The sequence below is a fragment of the Amblyomma maculatum genome, chromosome 1, assembly GCF_055883805.1.
Source record: "Amblyomma maculatum isolate TAMU_Amacu chromosome 1, ASM5588380v1, whole genome shotgun sequence".
NCBI classification, from domain to species: domain Eukaryota; kingdom Metazoa; phylum Arthropoda; class Arachnida; order Ixodida; family Ixodidae; genus Amblyomma; species Amblyomma maculatum.
Window position 1 is genome coordinate 456,039,632 of NC_139344.1, and position 23,995 is coordinate 456,063,626.

At 49.0% G+C, this 23,995-nt stretch overlaps 1 protein-coding gene across 2 annotated transcripts in view; it reads right to left on the bottom strand.

Moving 5' to 3' along the window:
* Men (NADP-dependent malic enzyme) overlaps nucleotides 1–23,995 on the bottom strand; it is a 194,884-nt gene that overhangs the window by 11,412 nt on the left and 159,477 nt on the right. For both annotated transcript variants that reach the window (XM_084603162.1, XM_084603168.1), the window contains exons 3-10: nucleotides 22,725–22,883; nucleotides 21,824–22,024; nucleotides 20,801–20,962; nucleotides 19,942–20,045; nucleotides 18,621–18,730; nucleotides 6,496–6,593; nucleotides 4,985–5,098; nucleotides 833–950 (exon numbers count right to left, since the gene is read on the bottom strand). In XM_084603162.1, coding sequence (XP_084459288.1) covers nucleotides 833–950; nucleotides 4,985–5,098; nucleotides 6,496–6,593; nucleotides 18,621–18,730; nucleotides 19,942–20,045; nucleotides 20,801–20,962; nucleotides 21,824–22,024; nucleotides 22,725–22,883 — 1,066 coding nt within the window. The remainder of the gene's footprint in view (nucleotides 1–832; nucleotides 951–4,984; nucleotides 5,099–6,495; nucleotides 6,594–18,620; nucleotides 18,731–19,941; nucleotides 20,046–20,800; nucleotides 20,963–21,823; nucleotides 22,025–22,724; nucleotides 22,884–23,995) is intronic.

Genomic DNA, 23,995 nt, shown 5'->3' on the forward strand with positions numbered 1-23,995 from the left:
CGTGAGCGTATAAAATGCACAAAGAAAAAATTAAGTACAACAAGGTACAATTTTACGAGCGGTACGGTTCAATCGCAGGCGCAACTAAATCATTAAAGTGTGACGACTAACTAAAAGAAGACAAAGATAGAATGGCACCTTGCCGTTACCCGAGAAAAATAGTCTGTCTCTCGGAAAATGCCATGAAAGCAAAACCATCGAGGCTTAACAAGCGATATCTGCCCCAAAAGCTGCCTTCTCTTTGAAAGCGATAAAGCAATAAAGTGATATATCTCCTAGCTTTTTCACCTCGTCGACGCACAAAAAGGCAAGCGGCAGTGCTGCTGAGATTTCTTGTTGCCGCCGCGCTCCCTTGACAACATCCCAAAGTGACTTCTATACACAGCACCAGCCGTACACAAAGCGAGCCAGTACTGTGGGTTCTCAGTCAGTAGGATGATCGCGCCGCCACAGTGTTGTGTCGATGGCCCAAAAAATGTCAGTTCATTCATAGGAAAGTTATGACAACAATGTCAAGAAAACGAAAACGATGCCGCCAAACGATTCCGCGCGCTGCCTATCCAAAGACTAATTCGCGGTACCATCGCAGCGTGGTGTAGGTTTCGCGAAAATTGGCTAGCAGGAGAACGTTGTGAAAATCGTCCAGAACAATACATCAAACGAAACACATAACTTAGCGCAGTGGATGTCCCCATCTGCGCGCACGAAAATGTGAACTGGTCGCATATTTTAATCTGATTGTTTTTTTTTTGTTTGTTTTTTTTTTTAGCTGCCACCGCGCTGAGGCTCGCTGGCCGTAGGTAAAGCCGCAGATTTCGGTCGCTAAGCTTACCGATGAGCACAGTGGGCTTGACGAACTTGACGATCTCCAGCAGCTGGGTCATGTGTTTGGCGTCCTTCGCAAACTTGTCCTTGTGCGACTGGGTGCTGTCACCATTAGGGGTGCGGTCCTGCAACAGGGCGCACGCACACACTGAGCGATCCGATCGACACTGAACAGCCCGGAAATATGGCGCGAACCTTTCTGCCGCACTCCAGCCTGTGCCGTGTCCATAAAAAAGTGTAGAATAGAGGCCGCAGACAGAAAAATAACAACGCAACACAGAACGATGAATAATTGCCGGTTAAGTGTAATGTTGCCAAAACCTACTGCATTCACCAGCCACTCCATGCTTGTGGCGCAGAGAAAATATTAAAATTCAGCACGTACTTTATAGGCTTTCGTCACCGGACGTTGCGACCTCGCGCATTATTTTGTTCACGCTGAATGATGGGAAATGTAGCCAGTAAACAAAATAACACAAGGCCGTAAACAGTGCAAGCAAACACATTGGTTTTACAAAGACTTTTCCTTTTTTACGTCTTAAGTAGTAATGTGTGACCGTGAGAAGTGCCAAATGAAAAAGATTGCGTGTTTACAAGGTTGCTTTGCAAGACTGATCCTAAACTGTCTTTAGTGGTTATGCAAGTGAGAGCAGGAATCAATGCAGGTTCCAAACGCAGCCGGGCTTAGATACTCAGTGCATGATCACCAACCTGTAGAAGAGTATTGCATTCAGTTTGGACTTCAAGGCGATGCCTATTAGGAGCCACCCCGCGCTTTGTCAATCACAGAGATAACAGTTGCCATTGTTTTATCATGCGCTGCTCAGGATAAACGCAGCCTGAAGTTAAAATAAATATCAAACCATGAAAAACAAAGTACACTGATGTACTTTGATAAGCATGATAAAGAGCTACCTTCGTTTCCAATTACTTATGAAACAGATGTGGTCAGAAAACCAGCAGCAGTCTCCTCAGAGCCATACTAAAGCCGAAAAATACCATGTCCACATTGTAAGAAATTCATTCTTCTCCATAGATGCCAGACTAAACTTGATAAAAACACCGCAAAAATGCTTCTTCGGCTTCAGAATGTCGCCCTCTAAGCTTAAATAACATTTGCGCGTTTCGCGGCGAATGAGCACCGCTGAAAAAGAGTCCCAAGGTGCCCCCCCCCCCCCTCGTGCAAGCATGTTATTCACAACAGTCGAAACTATTCCAGTATATATGCCTTACGCCCAAGTTTCATTGCAGCTATACAGCTGCTTAGGTAGCTACAGATCCATTCACGTCACCAAGGGAAGTACACCGCGCCATGCATTCTCAAGAATGAGACTACTTATCAAGTGCAAAGAACTCTACACATTCCTTCGTTGACAGCAGTGCTACTGGAACCATACCCGGAGAATAGTTTGCTTTGGTGGCAGCAAACCGCCTAGGCACTACTTTCGCCAAGTGCAGAACAAAACAAAGCTGTGGAGGCATCCATTAAAGCGGATGTCGAATCAGTCGCGCAAGCGACGCTGTGGTTGCATCCGGTTAGTTTTGCCTGAGTTTAACAAAAAACTGGTTCACTGGTTCGTCGCTGCAAACATTAAAATACTACACCTACTGGCCAAAGCCCAAGGAATGAGAAAGACTACATTCGTTTTATCCGTGTGCTTTTTCCCAATGCCACATCGTCAGATGTCTCACTAGGCATGCGTTTCATATGTCACAGGCATAAAGGTAAACGTTGCCTTCTCTGCTCAAGCGCATATTAATTACAGCCAGTTATCTCCAGAAATAACCTCCCCGGTGAAATGAACTAACAAAACATCGCTCCAACCCGTACCTTCACACATGCACTGCACTACTTGATTACTTTAGTTATCGCTACTACCACAGGAAATACTGCGATCTCTGTCTCTAGAAGCTACCCCATTCCATTGAAAACCTCCAAAATGCTCTTACCAAGGCAGCTGGACAGTTCTGTTTAAAGAAAAAATAAAAATAAATGCCAGTTAATCAGAAGCTCACATGCATACTGCTTCGACACCCTGTTTAGTGACAGAAGTTCGTCGCGCCCTTTATGACTCAATAGGAAGAGGGAGCGTGGTGTACTAGATCTGTCGGCTTTCACCGGTGGCAGAAACTTTGAAAATAAAAGCGATATAGAACATCCCGCCAACGTCGAAAGAATGCGAGATCACACACCTGCTAACCGAAAGGGTGTAGGTAGCAATGCACTTCTGAGCCTACTGACCTCACATATACTGAAAACGAAATTCCCTTTCCAAATCTGCATCGTTTACGCACCAGTGTGCGCTGCTACTAGAAAGCTAAAGAAAAAAGGCTTTAACCGCAGTGAGAAAGCTAGAGAAAACGGAATTTTTTTTTGCTGATTTTGAGACTATGCGCCTAATGCATTTTCTGCTTGTTTGTCACAATGAAGCCGCTTGCTTACTTGTTTTACTTAGAACCTGAATTTAGTAAAACGTGCTGTACTCGCGCCTCGGGCGTGACTGTTTAGGTGTTCGTCCACAATCTTAACACACGATATATCTGGATTCCCTAATTTACACTAATGCCCCGCCGGGGTGGCGCAGTGGTTATGGCGCTCGACTACTGTTCCGAAGGATGCGGGATCGAATCCCGGCCTCGGCGGCCGCTTTTCGATGGAGGCGAAAAGCAAGGCACCCGTGTGCTGTGCGATGTCAGTGCACGTTAAAGAACCCCAGGTGGTCGAAATTTCCGGAGTCCTCCACTACGGCGTCTCTCATAGCCTGAGTCGCTTTGGGACGTTAAACCCCACAAACCAACCAACCTAATTTACACTAATTGCACACAATAACTCAGTCTATAAACTGCTAATTATAGACCAGAAGCCCCCGCCGCGGTGGCGTGGTTGCGGCGTTCGGCCGCGGAATATAAAAATGCCCGCGCTGTGCGATGTAATAGTCCAACGCTGTGGGATCAAAACGTGGCAGCAGTGGCTGCATGTCTGCAGAGGCGAAATGCAAAGGTTTCCGTACGTGTTTTGTGCTAAACTCCACACATTACTCAGGCTATTTTTTGCCTACACCAGCTAGCATGTGTAGCTAAATTCTAATAAAACTATTGAAGTTTGGCAACACTGGTGTAGCTGCCTGGCGTGGTTTAAAAAAGTGTATGAGTAATACGTGGAATCTAGCCCAAAACACGTGCGGACGTCTTTACATATCGCATCGGCAAGAATGCAGCCACTGCAGAGATTCCGTCCAACATCCTTGCGTTCAGCACCCGAGTGCCAAAGCCATCTCCGTGGGACGTTGTGCTACATCAGAGCCCATATTAAATAACACCGGTGGCCTTCACTCTGAAGCACTTCCAGTATGCTGCTTCTCAAAGACAACGTTCAGCTTTAGGACGATTAATGCCACAGCAGTCCGCTCTACACAGCGGATTGCAATCAGAAAGGAGAAAGAACAAATACCACAGCGCATGGCGGTGCTTAGAATAGCTGCACTCGCAGAGTTAAAAAACGTTACCTAAGCTCAAAGTAATGAATCAAAAAAGACAGAGTAACTGTTACATAGTTGGCTGTACTAGTTCATACAATATCTCATACTAAATATAGAAACCCCGCGCTCTCTCCACAAAGCAAATTCGCGAAGCTGCCACCCCAAACTTGAAGAATGGCACGATCTTTGAATATGTCCATGAGATGAGAAAGCATCACGAACAGAAGCTAAAGCAACCTCAAATGTTAGCGAACTTCAGAATACGATTAACGCCGAATCCTAGAATAAGTAGGCCCTACAAGTTAGAAAGATAGGCGAATAGCGGGGCGCGAATGCACATGAGGAGAACGGTGCGCTGAAAGAGGAAAGAGCGTGCCTAGGTGTGGATGGCGCCTCTTGAGCGTCCCGGCCCTATTCCAAAGCTCCCAAAAAATATCCGACACTTTGCCGTTGTAGGAAGAAAGCCATTCCCAGATCAAAGGGAACAGAGTGCGAACAGCACAGTTCTCGTTATTCGCACAATGTACGGTGTTTGTGCACCAGTGCACAACGCTGTACCCACAACTTGCTCAGCTTTCGATAGCTGAACGGCGCTTACTTTAAGCAATGCCTAACCTGCATTGAGAGAGTGTTCTGCACCAGCAAAGTGCTAGGGAAGTGAAAGAGATGAGCAAGCTCACCTTGACGATAAGGCCTCTGGAGTCGAGCATCCAAATGCTGTTCCTGGCGTCCGCTTCCGTGGCGCCTTCATTCACCATGGCCATGACCAGAAGCTCGGCGATACCCAGGGATGCCTACGAAACTATGCTGGTCAGTAGGAACAGCAGCAGTGCAAAAGAAGTAAAGGGCGCATAGCGAGTTCCAATCATAAGCGCACTGTGCTTTGTAGGAACTCCCTGGTGATTTCGTGGTGATAAGAAAGTCGTGTATGCCCGAAGGTCTCCCCTGTCAGAGAACCCTGCAGACGCGGCGTTTACGCAACAAGCAGACGTTAGGGCGTGGAGCACATTCGTCGCTGTCATGTCTCTGGGTCTTCATCGTCCTTACGCACGCCTACGGCCGAGTTAGTTGCACACGAAGTGAGCTACGCATAGCGGGAACACTTCAGCGCATGGTGTTGTAGCAGTAATAAATGCAGCCACATAATGTTCCAGACTCTGGTAGTGCACTAGGCGGATCTGCGCCACTCATGAAAGCATGTGCTCTACCCGTCACTCAACTGCCTGCGTCAAAGGTGCTTCAACATGTACCTGAACTCTGTCTCTGCCTTATTCCCATTTTAGTGCTTTTCTAAAAGGCAGCACTGCGGTGCCCATTTAGGGCAAAACAAAATTGGGACACCTTTTCTTTTTTTTTCTTTAGAAGCTACCTTAAGGAAGCACCTTCTGCGCTCTGAGCAGGTCGCACCTGCTAGAGGCAGCGCGCCGCCCCACAACCCGGTACCATACAAAAGTATACCCATAAATTATTCAGGAAGCGGCAAATATTTTTGAGTAAAATGATTCCACCAATGATTGATTTCCTACAAGCTTCGGGTATAACCGAATCACTGCAATGAAAACACCCCTACCTTGACTGGCACAGCGGCTATTCCTTCTCGCTGACTAGGCGCCAAATGGAACATTCAAAGGCCGAAGAGAGCGCTTCCCAGAGTCCAACGCTCACTTTGTGCACCAGAAATAAGTGAGCAGACAGCGAAATCAGCTGCACACCGTTTGGCCCCACGCTGCTTTATGCACTATGCACTTGGTACCCAAATGCGCATGCCTGGCGACAGCAGTCATATTTCTAGCTCAGGCCCACATATTCTGCTGCCGGAAAAAGAAAAAAGAAAAGAAAGAAGCAAGTACGCTAGAAGAGTGCATTCGTATGCATACGGTTACGGCATCTGGCACCCTTAGCACGACAAATTATCTTATGCTCGTCAGCTTTTCTCTTTCCGGGTATAAAGAGCAATAGATAAACGCTCATAATAACCGAAATAACCTGATCGAAGGCAAATCAATTTCTCGTAAATACTCGGGCCGGTGTTGGTACTGCAATAGGGCCACCGAACCGGACAGGCGCTGCCAAGTTCACTCCCATGAAGGCTGTGTCTTATTACAGTCTAATTCCGTTCTCAAGGGGCTATGGCGTTTCAATAAATCTAGAGTGCGCTAACACGCGGCTCGCAACGACTGCAATCGCTCACCTCTCCGGCGCCCATGAAGAGGATCTTGTTCGATGACAGCGGGGTCTTCGTGATGCGCATGCTGGCTAGAAGACCCGCCACGGCCACCGAAGCGGTGCCTGCGAACCGCGCGGAGATGGAGGGGAAAAAAATGCGATTTTCTACACCGACTCAGCTATACGCATGACCACATACGTTTCAACATTTTATTGCTACGATTCCTACGGAACCTACAGGAGTCAAGCCCAATTCAGAACTCTGCACACAACGCGCTGGCAGTGGGTTAGCTTTAGTCATCGGAAGAATTTCACTTTCCTTCCGTGTAATGTGACAGCAATCGCAGCACTCCATATTTCACCCAAAGTTGACGTTGCTCGCTTTTGATTGCTCTCCGCGAAAAGCCGCCCGGCAAGAGAAAAAAAAATCGCAAACCCTTCGTCGTACGTAGAAAACAGCTTTGGAAGAGAACGGGTGCCCGGGAGTGTACGAAGAGCTTATGACAAACGTAGTATGTGCTCAGAAGGAAGGTTCAACGAAAACACGGCGCCTTTTTCTGCGACGCTTAAACAACTGATACTGATCCTTTACTAGAAGTGACTACGCAACTCGAAACGAGGCCCGACATCGCAAGATCGCAAAAGCTGTGACAGCAGCTTCACCACGGTGCTAAGGACAAGTAAAGAACACCTAATATACAGAGGATCATGTTAACTTCCTAGTACAGTGATAACTCGACGGCTGTCAGAGCGGTTTCACATTTACCACTTTCTTTTCGCAGTTCTCTCTTGTTATCGTGATTTGACTATGTTGACAACAAACGGGCTACGTACAGATGATGTCGGATATATCGAACCCGAATGGGATCTCGAAGTAGTTCGATATATCTCATCATCATCATCATCATCAGCCTGATTATACCCACTGCAGGGCGAAGGCCTCTCCCATATTTCTCCACTTAACCCGGTTCTGTGCTAGCTGCATCCACTTGACCCCTGCGAACTTCTTAATCTCATCCGCCCACCTAACTTTCTGCCGCCCCCTGCTACGCTTTCCTTCCCTTGGAATCCAGTTTGTTACCCTCAGCGACCATCGGTTATCCTCTCTTCGCCCTACATGTCCTGCCCATGTCCATTTCTTCTTCTTAATTTCCACTAGAATGTCGGTAACTTGAGTTATTTCTCTGACCCACTCTGCACGCTTTCTATCTCTTAATGTTACCCCTACCATTTTTCGTTCCATAGCCCTCTGGGTTGTCCTCAACTTAAGTAGAACTCTCTTGGTTAGCCTCCACGTTTCAGCCCCATAGGTGAGTACAGGCAAGATGCAACTGTTGTATACTTTCCTCTTGAGCGATACCGGTAAGCTGCTAGTCATAATCTGCGAGTGCTTGCCAAATGCGCACCATCCCAATCTTATTCTTCTTGTTATTTCCTTTTCATGGTCCGGATCTGCGGTTACTACCTGTCCTAAGTAGACATATTCGCCTACTACTTCCAGTATTTCGCTACCTAATGTAAACTGCTGTTCCTTCCCGAGGCTATTGAACATTACCTTAGTCTTCTGCATATTGATTTTCAAGCCTACCTTTCTACTTTTTCTGTCTAGGTCATCAATCATTATTTGCAATTCATCCCCCGAGTTGCTTAGCAAGGCAATGTCATCAGCAAATCGCAGATTACTGAGGTATTCTCCATCTACCCTTATCCCTAACTGCTCCCATTCCAAGTCTCTGAATACTTCCTCTAAACAAGCTGTGAATAGTACTGGGGAGATCGTGTCTCCTTGCCTAACACCTTTCTTTATGGGAATTTTGTTACTTTCTTTATGCAGAACTATGGTTGCTGTGCAGCCACTATATATATTTTCCAGCACTTTCACGTACGGCTCGTCTACCCACTGATTTCGCAATGCCTGCATCACCGCCGAGGTTTCAACTGAGTCAAATGCTTTTTCGTAATCAATGAATGCTATGTATAAGGGCTGGTTATATTCCGAGCATTTTTCTATCACCTGGTTGATGGTATGGATATGATCGATAGTAGAGTACCGTTTCCGAAACCCTGCTTGATCCTTTGATTGATTGCAGTCTAAGGTTGTCCTGATTCTATTAGCGATTACCTTAGTAAATACCTTATACGTAACAGACAGTAAGCTGATTGGTCTGTAATTTTTAAGGTCCTTAGAGTCCCCTTTCTTGTGAATGAGGATAATGTTTGCATTCTTCCATGGTTCCGGTACCGTCGATGACACCAGGCACTGCGTATACAGGGTGGCCAGTTTTTCTAGCACGATATCCCCCCCGTCCTTCAGCAAATCTGTAGTTATCTGATCCTCTCCAGCTGATTTCCCCCTTTTCATAGTTTCTAATGCTTTCTTGACCTCGTCTTTCGTCACTGGTGGAACGTCTGACTGTTTTTCCCTACCGCCAATCTCATTACGGTCCTGACTACTTTGGCTGCTGTAGAGATCTGTATAGAACTCCTCGGCTACTTTGACTATCTTGTCCATATTAGTGATGACGTTGCCCGCCTTGTCCCTTATCGCATACATCTGGTTTTTGCCTATGCCCAATTTCTTCTTTACCGCTTTAAGGCTTCCCCCGTTCTTTACAGCATGCTCAATTTTCTCCATGTTATACTTCCTTATATCGGCCACCTTGCGCTTATTGATTAGCTTTGATATCTCGGCCAATTCGATCTGATCTGTTGGATTGGAAGCTTTCATACTCTGGCGTTTCTTAATCAAATCTTTCGTCTCCTTAGACAGCTTACCGGTATCCTCTCTAACTATCCTACCGCCTACTTCTACCGCGCACTCAGTAATGATATCTCTGAAATTATTGTTCCTTGCCTCTAGGGTAATGTCGCCATCCTCAGTTAGAGCTGAATACCTATTCTGTAGCGAGATCCTGAACTCTTCTGCTCTCCCCCTCACCGCTAATTCGTTGATGGGTTTCTTTCTTACTAATCTGTTGCGTTCCTTCTTCAGATTTAGGCTAATTCGGGACCTCACCATCCTGTGGTCACTGCATCGCACTTTCCCGATTACCTCTACATCCTTCACAATGGCGGGGGTTGAACACATTATGAAGTCAATTTCATTTTTAGCCTCTCCGTTAGGACTTTTCCATGTCCATTTCCGGTTCTTCCGTTTGCTGAAGAAGGTATTCATGATTCGTAAGTTACTGCGCTCTGCAAACTCAACTAGTAACTCCCCCCTGCTATTCCTAGAACCAACGCCATAGTCACCTACTGCCTTGTCTCCTGCCTGTTTTTTCCCTACCTTGGCATTGAAGTCGCCCATTAGTACAGTATACTGCGTCTTTACTTTTCGCATTGCCGATTCTACATCTTCATAGAAGCTTTCAACTGCCTGGTCATCATAACTACTTGTAGGTGCATGGGCCTGTACAACCTTCAGTTTATACCGCTTATTAAGCCTAATTACGATGCCTGCAACCCTCTCATTAATACTATAGAATTCATCTATATTACCCGCTATATACTTATTGACAAGGAAACCTACTCCTAGTTGTCGCCTCTCTGGTAAACCTCGATAACACAGTACATGCCCATCCTTCAGTACAGTATATGCCTCATTCGGCCTCCTAACCTCACTAAGCCCTATGACATCCCATTTCATGCCCTCTAGTTCCTCTAACAGCACTGCTAAACTAGCTTCACTAGCTAGGGTTCTAGCATTAAACGTTGCCAGGGTCAGTTTCCAATGGCGGCCTGTCCAGCGGAGCCAGGCTTTCTTAGCACCCCCTGCTGCGTCACAGGTCTGACCGCCGCCGTGGTCAGTTGTTCCGCAGCCGCTGGTGACTGAGGGCCGGGGTTTTATGAAGCTTATCATAGGAGGTTGTGGCCAATTACTGCACCAGGGTGGCCAACTCCTGTTCTGGTGAGGGAGTGCGTTGCCGGAGGTGTTCACCGGCATCAGGTCGCACTTCAAACCTGTTTATGCAATTCCATCGACACTCAGATTTTTTTTTTTTTTTTTTTTTTTTTTTTTTTTTATTCATCCGGTGGAGAATTGCGCGGCACCGGGATTTGAACCCCGGTCCTCTTGCATGCGAGGCGGATGTTCTACCGCTACGCCACCGCTGCACCCCGATATATCTATGACTCTTTATATATATAATTTAAAAAAACCACACCAACAGATGAGCCACTTTTATCCCAGAAGAAGTGAATACGATTGACCAAAGTTAACGGCCCCCTTTCTGCAGCGATGTGTCACCCTTTGGCAGAGTATCAACCCACTACATGAGCGCGCACCCGCGCTCCGAGCATCCCCTCGCGCCAGTTCTCGAAAAGGGAAGCCACCTGGCGGATGAGCACACAAAGCATGACCGTGCGGCGCCATTATGAGAAGCGCCCCTTGCAGGGGCATGGCGCACATTTCGATATGTCGAATGTTTCGCTCAAAGGCAGTTCGATAAGATGTTCAAGGGAATAATCAGAGTACGACATTTTCAATAATCCGATATATCCGGGTTCGGTATATCGATCCGCGATCGACTGCATACACAAGGAAAAGTAAAGCAATTAGCATTATTAAGCAAAATATGCATGGATACGCATCGGACGCAAACTACTATTATCAGAAAAAGAGATACTTCACGAATGTATTATTTTTCTTGTACATCCATTTTAGTCTCGCAAACTAAGCCGATATTACATTGAAATGTGGATTTAATGGTTGGCTGGAACGTCTAGCACTGGCAGTACTTCGGGCACAGCAGGGTCGAATTACCAGCCGCAGGGCACAGCTTCAGCGCGAGCGAGATGGGCGCCGGAGACAAGCGATGGTGATGGCGATGCCGCAGCGTTTTTCTGTTCTTTGTCTTCTTTACATTTCCCCCGCGTGAAGAAGTCGCCATCCTGGCGACTCAGGGAGAAGAGACGACCAGAGGGTTGTAATATGGCTTGAGGCGGCTAACGTGGACAACCTCGCGGCCGCGACGGCGGTGGTCGGAAGAAGGGGTGACTGGCTCGATGACGTAGTTCACAGGGGATTTGCGTTCCAAGACGCGATAAGGTCCGTGGTATTTGGTGTCTAGTTTGTTGGTGGCAGGAACGCATAGCAAAACGAAGCTGTCGGCCAGGAACGTGGGAGCAGGGGTATCGGTATCATGCTGATCTTTGCGATAGCCTTGAGTGTTGGAGGTAAACGTGCGAGCTAGCTGACGGCATTCCTCGGCCTTCTGTGCAATATCTGACAAAGCACTGTACTCAGAGGCATCTGGATGGTATGGCAAAATTGTGTCCAGAGTACAAGATGGTTCACGGCCATATAAGAGAAAGAAGGGCGAAAACCCAGTTGTTGCTTGGGTGGCAGTGTTGTACGCGAACGTTACGAATGGCAGTACCTGGTCCCAGTTGGAGCTTCCCGATTCAGATGTAACATACATTGCGAGCATGTCCCCAAGCGTACGGTTGAAGCGCTCCGTGAGGCCGTTTGTTTGCGGGTGATACGCGGTTGTAGCCCGATGTATCGATTTGCAAGACGACAGGAGCTCTTGAACTACTTCGGAAAGAAAGACACGACCTCTGTCACTCAGTAGCTCGCGAAGGGCGCCGTGTCGAAGAATGAAGTGGTGCAGAAGAAAATGGGCTACCTCTCGGGCTGTCGCCGCGGAAAGTGCAGCAGTCTCGGAGTAACGGGTCAGGTGATCGACTGCGGCGATGACCCATCGATTACCAGCGGCAGTGCATGGTAGCGGACCATAAAGGTCGATTCCCACGCGATCAAACGGGCGAGCTGGACACGGTAAAGGCTGGAGGGGGCCAGCGGGGTGGCGAGGAATCTTGCGTTGTTGACAGGCAGTACAAGAGCGAATGTAGCGCCGTACGAAATTGTACATTCCCCGCCAGTAGTACCTCTGACGAATTCGATCATAGGTTTTGAGGAAGCCGGCATGAGCGCTTTGAGGGTCAATGTGATGGTGGGCACAAACCTCGGAGCGGAGGTGGCGCGGAATGACAAGAAGCCACGTTCTGCCGTCTGAGTTGTAGTTCCTGCGGTAGAGAAGGCCGTCCCGATTGGCGAAATGGGAGGCCTGTCGGCGGAGTGCCCGAGGATGCGTAGCCGCGGAAGTAGTGCCAAGGATATCCAGCAGGTTAGAAACCAAAGGATCTTGTCGTTGCTCGAAAGGCATATCCTCAATGGTGAGTGCTGACAAGAATGCTTGAGGAGGGGACGATGAGTTAGGCGAGCGCACCGGTGACCGAGAAAGAGCGTCGGCGTCAGAGTGCTTGCGGCCAGAGCGGTACACTACACGGATGTCGTATTCCTGAAGCCTGAGAGCCCAGCGCCCGAGACGGCCAGACGGATCCTTGAGAGACGCGAGCCAGCAGAGAGCGTGATGATCTGTAACTACGTCGAAGGAGTGGCCGTATAAGTAAGGGCGGAACTTCGTTACAGCCCACACGATTGCTAAGCACTCCTTTTCGGTAACGGAGTAGTTGGACTCGGCTTTGGTGAGAGCACGGCTTGCGTAGGCGACAACGTATTCGGAGAAGCCAGGCTTGCGCTGGGCGAGGACGGCGCCGAGGCCGACACCACTGGCATCGGTGTGAAGTTCTGTAGGTGCAGTAGGGTCATAATGGCGAAGGATTGGTGGTGACGTCAGAACATTGCGCAGTGTCGCGAATGCATCATCGCAGACTGGCGACCAAGAGGAGAGGTTAGGGGTGACTTTCAAGAGCTGTGTAAGGGGGGCTATGATGGTTGCGAAATTCCGAACAAAACGACGAAAGTACGAGCAGAGGCCCACGAAGCTTCGCAGTTGTTTCAAAGTGGTCGGTTCCGGAAAGTCAGCGACGGCGCGCTGCTTCTCAGGATCAGGCAGAACGCCATCTTTACACACAACATGTCCGAGTATTGTGAGCTGGCGGGCACCAAAGCGGCACTTCTTGAGGTTCAGTTGAAGACCGGCGCGGGTTAGGCAGGTGAAGACCTGGCGAAGTCGAGTCAGGTGGGTCGGGAAGTCGGTTGAAAAGACGACGATATAATCGAGGTAGCATAAACAGATGTTCCATTTCAGGCCGCGCAGTACAGTGTCCATCATTCTTTCAAATGTGGCTGGGGCGTTACAGAGTCCGAATGGCATAACATTAAATTCGTATAGTCCGTATGGAGTAATAAAGGCGGTCTTAGGACGATCCGCCTCTGCCATGGGCACCTGCCAATACCCGGAGCGTAAATCGAGTGAGGAAAAGACTTCTGCGCCTTGCAAACAGTCTAGGGCATCGTCGATTCGTGGGAGGGGGTACACATCACGACGAGTGATTTTGTTGAGGCGGCGATAATCAACACAAAATCGTATGGAGCCATCCTTCTTTTTAACTAGGACCACAGGAGACGACCATGGGCTACAGGATTCTCTAATTACTCCGCGTTGCAGCATGTCATCGACTTGTTGGGCGATAACACGGCGCTCAGTCGGGGACACCCGATACGGCCGCTGATGGAGAGGTGGGTGAGCGCCAGTGTCGATGAGGTGGGAAACGGTCGTCGTGCGGCCCAAGGAAGATTGCGGAATGTCGAAGGAGGCGCGGAATTGGTGTAGAAGGTCAAGAAGTTGCTCGCGGTGGCGCGGTTCTAGAGCGCTGTCCACGGAATGGTCAAAAAGGTCCCGCTGTAGCGGACCTGAAGCCACACGAGTTGGAGTCAAGGCGTCAACTTGGCAAACAGGGAATGACACATCATCAAAGGTGAACAGAAGGTCCACGGGCTCGATGCGGCCGAGGCACTCCCCTTCGATCAACATAGCGGGAGACGGAAGAGGATTGGCTACCAGAAGTGTGCTAGGGCCGTTTTTCATGTCAAGGACGGCAAACGGCAGCGGTAAGTGGCGGCAGCGGCAGACAACGTTAGAGGGCACAAAGAGGACTGTCGCGGCGGTGGTAAAAGAGGCAGTGAGGGGAACCAGAACAGCGCTAACGGGTGGGATGGTTGTGTCATGTGCTACGAGGAGTTTGGTCGCAAAACGAGGACACGGCTCGTGGAGCAGGGCATCAGACGGTGCATCACTCGATTCAATGAGCTCTACTTGAGGACTGGCGCAGTCAATGATAGCATGATGCTGGGACAGAAAATCCCAGCCGAGAATGACGTCATGAGAACATGTGGGGAGAACGACGAATTCGATGATGTACAAGGCTGCAGCAATGACGACGCGAGCGGTGCAGATAGCTGTCGGCTGTATACTGTGAGCGGATGCGGTACGAAGCGATAGTCCCTCGAGAGGCGTAGTCACCTTTCGGATGGAGCGGCAGAGTTTTCGGCTGATAACTGATACAGCGGCACCGGTGTCGACGAGCGCAAGAGTATGAACACCTTCAACGATGACAGGAATAACATTCGCGGGATTAAGACGAGGACTTTGAAATTCGGTCGGATACACAGTTCGTGCCTCGCGAACTGCGGCGGTTAGTTTTCCGGCTGGGCGGGTCGTCGGCGCATTGGCGAAATGGAGCGGCGACGTGGTGATGGCGAACGACGAGGGAGAAAGTCCGGAGGATCAGGGGGTGCTGTTGGAGGACCCGGTGGGACTGGGAACTGGGGGGCCAAATAAGGTGGCGCAGGCCGGGCAGCAAAGGCCATATTTATTCGGCGCCTGCAGTAGCGTGTAGTGTGCCCAGGGATGCCGCAGTGGTAGCAAATAGGCTTGTTGTCTGATGTGCGCCATGGAGATCGTGTCGGAAGCAAGGGGGGAGCAAAAGCTGTTGGTGCCGACCGCATGGGGGGCGAAGCATAGGCATATGCTGGCTCAGGCGGTGGACTTGAAGTGACTTCGGCATACGTGCGGCGCAATACTTGAGGAGGAGCCGGCGCGAATGCTGGAGCGTAGCTCAGTGGCGCAACGCCGGACGATGAAACTGCGGGCGTTAGTAACGGCATTGAAGGTGCGACCGGAGCTGGTTGAGGAACAGGATTAGGGAGGACTTCAGATACATGCTGTTGGATTGCATGGCGAAGCTCCGGAACAAGGCCAGTTGGTGACGACTTCTTAACATAGGGCTGCAGGGACAGTTGTCGCGCGACTTGCTGGCGTACAAAAGCCTTGATGTCTTCAGAGAGGCTAGATGACTCCCTCTCCGCGGCTAGTCCAGCAAGTGATGTATGAGGCTGGCGAATCAAAGCACGCTCCCTCCGGAGCTCGTCGTAGCTTTGACAGAGGTCATAGATTTCCTTGACCGTAGTGGGGCCTTTCGCGATGAGCATGTGAAAAGCGCCGTCATCAATTCCTGTGAGGACATGACGTATTTTAGCGGCCTCGGTCATGGTCGGGTCAACGCGACGACACATATCAACAATGTCCTCAATGTAACTGGTGAACGTTTCACCGGGCAGCTGCAGTCGCGACCGAAGACGCTGTTCCGCGCGGAGTTTTCGGACGGCGGGGCGGCCAAAGACATCAGAAAATTTCGTCTTGAAATTCGCCCAGGTGCCAAAGTCCGACTCGTGGTTTCGAAACCACAGATTAGCGACGTCGCTCAAGTAAAAGATGACATTGTTGAGCTTACGGTTGTCGTCCCAGTTATTGTGACGGCTGACCCGTTCGTAAGTGGTCAGCCAATCGTCGACGTCGTCATCGCTGCTTCCACTGAAGGTAGCCGGGTCCCGTTGACGAACGGCACCTGTGCAGGTGACTGGCGGAGGTAGGTGCAATGAAGTCGGCTCCGTCATTGGGGTAGTCAATGTTCTGCTGCGAAGTTCCAGGGCGAGATGGGTACAGGGAACCTCAGATTGACCTCCACCAAGTGAAATGTGGATTTAATGGTTGGCTGGAACGTCTAGCACTGGCAGTACTTCGGGCACGGCAGGGTCGAATTACCAGCCGCAGGGCACAGCTTCAGCGCGAGCGAGATGGGCGCCGGAGACAAGCGATGGTGATGGCGATGCCGCAGCGTTTTTCTGTTCTTTGTCTTCTTTACACATGTATTTCGTTGTTGTCAATTACTGGTGATCCATTCATTCAGGAGCGCGCGCAGCAACCGGAGAACACAAGGGCGGAGGAAGGTACACGCAGCGACAGGAGAGTGCGCTGCCCTGGCTGCGGAACTGGTTACGAGGGACAACGGGGACGGCGACGACGCCGCGAAACGCAGGAATGGTCGCCAAAGAGCTGAGGTCTAAAACATCGACACGGGCGGTCTCGCTCGTCTCTCATGCACCCCTCATTCTCTCGGGGAATGTGAAGCGTTTGGGAGACTAGAGAACAAGGAGTCCGTAATGAACGTAGCGACCTTCGCCTAGAGAGAGCATGCAGACTTCTTTGGGTAGAAATATTCGCATCTCGTCTCCCGCCATATTCCGGACAACTATCCACCCCCCCCCCCCCTCCTCCAAACAACAGTACATCGAGACATTCACGCCTACTAGTACCTTGGAAGTGCGAACTGACTTTTCGGCAACTATATAGACCAACACCGTGTTTACAAACAAAGGGGGCGCTAGCGGCGTCGCAGCCGGCTGAGGGTGAAAAATGGGGTTAGCGCCCACAGGAATACATGGAACCGAAATATTTCTAAGCAGTATTTTAATTTCACGAGACACCTATGATGTCCTTATTCGGTGCAGAGTAACTGTGAACATCCTAGAACAGATCGTGAAAGTATAAAATCTCATGACCGAGGCGAAGTATTTTTAAAACGCCGCGAAACGTGTGGGTGTGCGAGTTGGGAGGGCGACCCATAATAACACAAGTAAACGCAACATACCGCAACATTTTCCTCGTTTCGCAGAGCACCAGAAGTGGTGGCCGGTCGTTAAACATTGGCCAGCGCTTTGAAGAAGTATTCTGCGTCATTGCGGAGGCGGTCTACTTTTAAAACTCCCTGAATAATCTATGTTGTGAATCCAGGCACCCCGAAAATGCTCATGCAGCGAATCACGTAGTTTTGTTTACAGTCTGATATGCTGCCACATGGAGTAAATTAGCCTAATAATACTGTCCCTCAAGTCATACATCCTAGACAGAAATGCATTTAAAATGCAGTTATCAAACGCCGTACGAAAATACGGACCGAACAAGAGTTGCGCATTGCAGCAGACGACAGCGCAGCTGGCGATACGCAATTGCGGCCGCCTCCCGCTCCGGAGCGTCTGCTAGCGACAGCGCCGGTGGAGCGTTGCCGTCTGCAACTGTGCGCGGTCAGTTTATCGTGCTGTGAACGATCCCGCCCGCAAGTCGTCAGACTTGCAGTACTTGCAAAGGAATGTAGTATGCCATGCAATATGAAGCCGGGGTGTGATACAAGACGTTCACCAAAAAATGAGAAGGGTTCAACGCTGCTGAACCGAGTAAAATGTTGCGGTAAGTTGTGTTTACATGTATTTTTATGGGTCGCCCTCTCAACTCGCACCCGCATACGTTCCGCGGTATTTTAAAAACACTTCGCCTCGTTAATGACATTTCATACTTTTGTGATCTGTTCTAGGATGTTCATGGTTGCTCTGTACCGAATAACGCGATCATAGGTGCACCATGAAATTAGAAAATTGCTTTGAAACTTTTCGAGTCCATGTATTCCTATGGGCGCTAAGCTTAGTTTTCACCCCCAACCGGCCCAGCCTGGCGACAGAAGCGCCGCCGCATCGCGCTTACGTCACAAATCGGCGTTTGTCTACAGGGCAGGATGGTAGTTACTTTCAGCTGTGGCTTTCAATAAGTCAGTTTCCGGCCGCTTAATTTGCATGTAATCAAATATATCGAATGACAAAGCTCCGGCGCAAAATGGCTGCTGAAATGCTCCGGGTAAGGAGTGAGTTAATGCACGCACTTTGCCCTAGAGACATAGGAACATAGCGGCGCAGGGAGGGCAATTAATTTTTATTTTTTCTTTGCGTCGTCCCCCTTAGCAATTATTGTCTGAGGAAAGAGAATGCAAGCAGCGTGTTCAGCAGCTACACCCTCACCCCTCACACCCCAAGCTGTTCCCATACAGTCCCAGAGTAGTGTTCTCACTACCGGCAGAAAGCCAGTCCGACGCTGTTCGTCTTGAGGCCTATTAAAAGTGGAAACTCCCGAAAGTTAGTTAAAAACGCAGCATATGCTTAACACGCCTAAGAAAGGAACGGACAAGCTGGTACAGTATCCACGTATGTATAGGCACGCCGAAAAGCCCGCTCACCTTGAATGTCATCGTTGAAGGTGCAATAGCTATTCTTGTACTTCGCAAGCAGTTTGAATGCATTGCGGTTGCCAAAGTCTTCGAACTGGATCAGGCAGTTCCTTCCAAACCTGGAAGTGTAAAGGCGAGCGCGAAGAGAAGGAATAAACGGCCGTATGATAAAAGCAGTACAAGAAACAAGCACGAGCAGTTAAAAAAAAAAACAAAAAAAAAAACACGGCGTTTACATTTTGTTGTCTTCATTCCACCCAAGCGACGCAACAGTGGGTTCAATAGATGTCTCCACCAAAGACATCAATATATACTCGTTCCTTCCATACTATGGAGACCATAAACTTTTTTTTTTCCGGATGCACAAGAGCTGAGGATCTGCCTCTCGCAACATTGAAAGTATACAGGTAGCGTATCGGACGTGAAACTGCGAGACATTGAAGACGTGAGCTGTTAGGCATGCAACAAAGCAGACAGCGTTGTTACGCTAACGCCCCCCGCAGTCGCTGCAGGCTTTTGAAGCACTCTAAGCACGCGTTCACCTGTAGTAGGACCTGGTTCAGAAAGCTAGGAGAATGCGGCTTTCTTCACACGCGCGGCCACTCACAGCAACTGTGCATGTCTAACCATGAAAAGTTCAAGAAAAACTGTTTGCAGCCTCAACACACCCACGAAAATTTTGGATTGGTTTATAGGTTTAACGTTTCAAAGTGACTCAGGCTATTAGAGACGCCATAGTGGAAGGCTCCGGAAACTTCGTCTACCTGGAGTTCTTTTAACGTGCACTGACGTTACACAGCACAAGGGCGCCTTGCTTTTCACCTCCGTCGAAAAGCGGCTACCACGGCCGGGATTCGATACGGGCTACACCCGCAACGAGATAAAAACGTCCAATACTTCGGTGTCACAAACTGCCTTTACTGAGAAGACTGAGGAAACTGAGACCTATAGCTGTGCTAGTTCGTCGCTGCGCATTACATAATACAAAACAGAATACAATAAAAATAAAAAAAAACGATGCCTCAATGAAAACATCAGTTGTGGGATTAGACCCTTATCAATTACTGTGGAAGAATGAAAACGCATTGACCCTTTACAATACGACCAAACGCAAGTGCAACAAAACTGAGAAGTGTAGTCATACCTGGGCGTATGTTGCTCAAGCAAAACGGCGGCTAAAAAAAGTCACTGCATCGACAATACCGGACATTAACCGTTGGACAGCTTTTCCCTTCTCCGACCTCTTTCTTTAGATACGTGTTTCACTTAAATCCGGAGCTCGGCACTCTTAAGAACGTTTTAGACGGCAGCTGTGCACGGTCGCACGCACCTCTTCACGGCAGCCTGCATGAACTCGTCCACGAAGTCGTCGTACTGGGGGCCGCGGATCCTCTTCTGGCGCAGTCCGATGTAGTAGGGGTCGGCCAGCAGGATCTGCGCAACGTGCACGCAGGGTCACTCCTGGAGAGCGCGCAAGCTGACGGGGAAAAATTTACTACTAGCGGCACAGTTTTAAAGCCCCCACATTTGAAACTCCTTTGAGAGGCGCCAGACGCAAACCAACCGTCCCGTAAGTTGCGGCGCCGTCTGGTACCTCTATTGCGCCGTTTTTTCAAACATGCCAACGCACACCGACGAGCTGTCGATTTAACGTCATTTTGAGACATCGACAGTCCAAAATAGTTTTCGCGGTTGAAGCTGAATTATTCAGAATAAAGGGGCCCCATATGATTAAAACAAAGCTAGTTATAGCGGCCACATGGTCATCATCATCAGTGTAATTACGTCACTATAGGATAAATGACTTTCCCATCGCCCTCGAACAGACCCGATTTTGACACTGTGTTCTTCATCTGTAAAAACTTCCCATTCGCATATTCCAACCTAAAGTCCCTGTCATTTACTTTGCCCGCTCCTGAAATCCAATCTGTTGGCTTGGAGGACCCCCGCTTATCTCGTTCGCAAAGCGCATTACGCACCGCAAAATATAAGCGAGCCAAAACGGACGCTGGTTTGAGTACCGTGTGGAGTAATGCAGCAATCGCTTTCCTTCCATCGGTACCGTCAGTGCCGCTTGTCAGAGGTAAGCTTACGGTCAAGATCACTTGAGCACAAAACGCAATGAGGAGGCGGTTCATGCGATGTGTGGGGGGAAAGAACAGTAAAGAACAGTAAACATCGTCCCTTACCTCGTTGTTGGTACCCAGATCCAGCATCACAGGTAACGTGCGCTCGGGTAGTATGCCGGCCAGCGCCGTGTACAGAGCGAGCTTGCCGACGGGGATGCCCATGCCATTGGCGCCCAGGTCGCCCAGTCCGAGGATGCGCTCTCCGTCGGTCACCACTATGGCCTGCCAAGAACGCCGCACAAAAGGCGAAAGAGACAATTAGCTCCATGCACGGAGGTCCATGTCATGACGCCCTCCAGGGCAGGACGCTTTTTCCGAGGCTGCTGGCCGTACACGGCCAACCCCCTGGACCTGAGATGAAGCCTGAAACGAAAGCTCGCGAAGTGTCTACAGCGGGATGGGACTACGTGTTGCCCTTTTACCGTACTGTTCACGCAGATGCCCTCCACAGAGGAAGCAAGGAATCATCCACGTAAAAGTATATAAACAGCTGAAATATTCATTCAACTGAAAGAGTCGTCACTGAAGAGGCAAGCTCGCATGATCTGTCTTCTAGGCGCCACTGACAACTATACAGACTTCATCATCCTTCACGCGAAGTGTTTCTGTGAGCGAATCTCAAACCTCCGCCCCAAAAGTAAACATTTCAGCCTCGTGTAACATTTCCACCTTACTTGAAACAGTCCAGGGTGTACCAGTGTGTCTAGTGAACACGATCATGTTCTATTTGCTAGCTTGGCGATCCAAACTACGAAACAAGCAAGCGAACTTGCTGTCGGGCTAGTCGGCTACAGTTGACCTTGGTTTAATTAAATTCACCGGAATGGGCCACAACACGAAGATGACAATACTATGCGACACCACAACACATAATTTTGAACTATATAACACAGCGCAGGAGCTTACGATTTGGCATGCGCAATAAACATCAAACATCCTGCGACATAAGCACCATTAAGGTATGTATCTCTAAGGCGCTCATTATTCAGGCCGTCGATACATTCAGCTTAATCATCTTAAACCTGCAGAGAGCCCCGGATGCTGCTGCCCTACCTACTAAACATAAGCACAAAGTCTACTCACGTCGACCTGCTTCTCGGGCCAGTTTCCCAGTACCTCGTACAGCTTGCCGGCGTCCTGGGCCGTCAGGAAGATCCCCTTGGGGCGGCGGAAAATAAGGCTGTACTTCAGACACGCCTCGCCCACTACGGGCGTGTACACCAGCGGCATCAGCTCCTCGGTGTACTCCTTAAGCACGCGGAAGAACAGCTTCTCGTTGTAGTCCTGCGCAGAAAAGGACCTCCCGTCGTAAATAATAATGCTCGACAACAAAACGGCAAATATCGCAACCGTCACAAGGTCGAAAGCTAGCCACCCTGTTGGTACGACGTTCTAGGAAAAAGCAGTGCACCAGCACAAACACGAAGGAGGAAGGGACAAGACAGAGCGCTGTGCCTTGACTGCTCGTGGTGTTTTCGCTTTTTATATAGGTCACATGAACGACAGTTTGCCGAGTACACGGATGACCACGTATACTGACTGATATCACTTGGCTTCTCGATACAAACAAGACTTGTAGAAAGCATGAGTGAAAAAAAAAACGATTTCAGTGGACTCAGCGTTTCGTACTTGCACCTATAGTCATGACGGTACCACAACAAGAACGACGAGAGAAAATTCTCTACGACGTCATTTATCCTGTGGCATGGTTTTTCTCAACCGTAAGTACTTATAAGGGCTGAATGTAGTGAAAACAAAAAGTGATCGTCGCCACACACAGTTGCATAGAGCAGTGCGGACAGACGGCATCAACGGCATGCGCAAAACCAGCGATATCGTAGTACTTCTCATTGTAAAAATCGTGGCTCGCTGCCAGTTTTGTCAGCAACGAGCTACAATTCTTACTGGTGGGCGAATGGCGGCCAATATCTACTTTTGCCCACCCCCATTAAACCTGGGTGACCATACCCTCTGCGCCACTCACATGCAACTCCCGCAGGTAGAGGTACTTTGCCAGCCCGGACTCGTATAGCTTGATGTTGTCCATGACCGCCTGCAGCTCGATGTCGACGGTGCGCACCGCAGGGGGGATGAGGCCCCGCAGCGCCATGTTGTCCCGGTCGCGGGCGCTGAACGCCAGGTTCTGCAAAGAAGCAAGACGGGCCGGTTTGCATACAGTTTGCCTTTTTGACAAATGGCAGGTCACACACGTCGGGATATTTAACCGGAGAAAAGTGAACCGATGCGTTCACTAAAGCTTGCCACAGATAACATTTCGAAATTTAATCTTTTAAAGGGGTGTTTTGTAACATTATGTATACGTGTGCACTAACGAACCTTCCCAGTACCTACTGCGCGCAGAACAATATCCGTATGCCACACACTAAGCAACTTTATTTTTCGGTGCTATACAGCCATCACTGCGACTTCTGTGATCAGGACGAAAGCCAAAGCGAAATTTTATTTTGTTTACCCCTCAACGTGGCAGGCATGCTTTCGTAAAAAACTGATTAAGCGCTACATTATTTTGTTTACAAAATTACATTATTCGATCGCACTGCCTGGAAATCTGTGCATGCCTTTAATGTGATGCCTCGTGTGATACAACACAACGTATCATATTATTAGAATATAGCAATGTGTGATATCCACAGAGGCTCCGCATGACTGCTTAGGTTGATATAGTTTAGCTTGACATATACCAATGATAAGAGCATATCCGCTTAAGAAGTAATTTCAATGCGTCCCTTGAATTACTGCAGCAACGCAATGTCATCAGCAAATCGCAGATTACTAAGGTGTTCTCCATTACCTATACCCCCTCCTCCCGTTCCTCTTGCTATAAAGGTGTCTGAATAACTCCGGTGAACAGGCAGTGAATAGTACTGGAAATATACTGTCTCCCTGACGGACATCTTTTGTGATTGAGATTTTATAATGTGGATAATGGATTGTGCTGGTTATGCAACTGTTGCAGATACATGCAAGTATATTTACATCTACACCCCTATTCCCCAAGGACTGCACGGCTGTTGGAGTTTCGACTGAGTTAAGTGCTTTCTTGTAATCTATGAAGGATTTGCTAGACCACTGACTTGCTAGACCATGTTATCAGTTGCTAGACTTATTGCTAGACCATGCACATTTCTCTAGCACGTGATTGAGGTGTGAGCATAGCCTACTATCCAGTATCTTTCCAAATGTCTGCCTTACCCTTCAGGTAATTTGCAATCTAAGGTCGTTTTGGTTCCATTA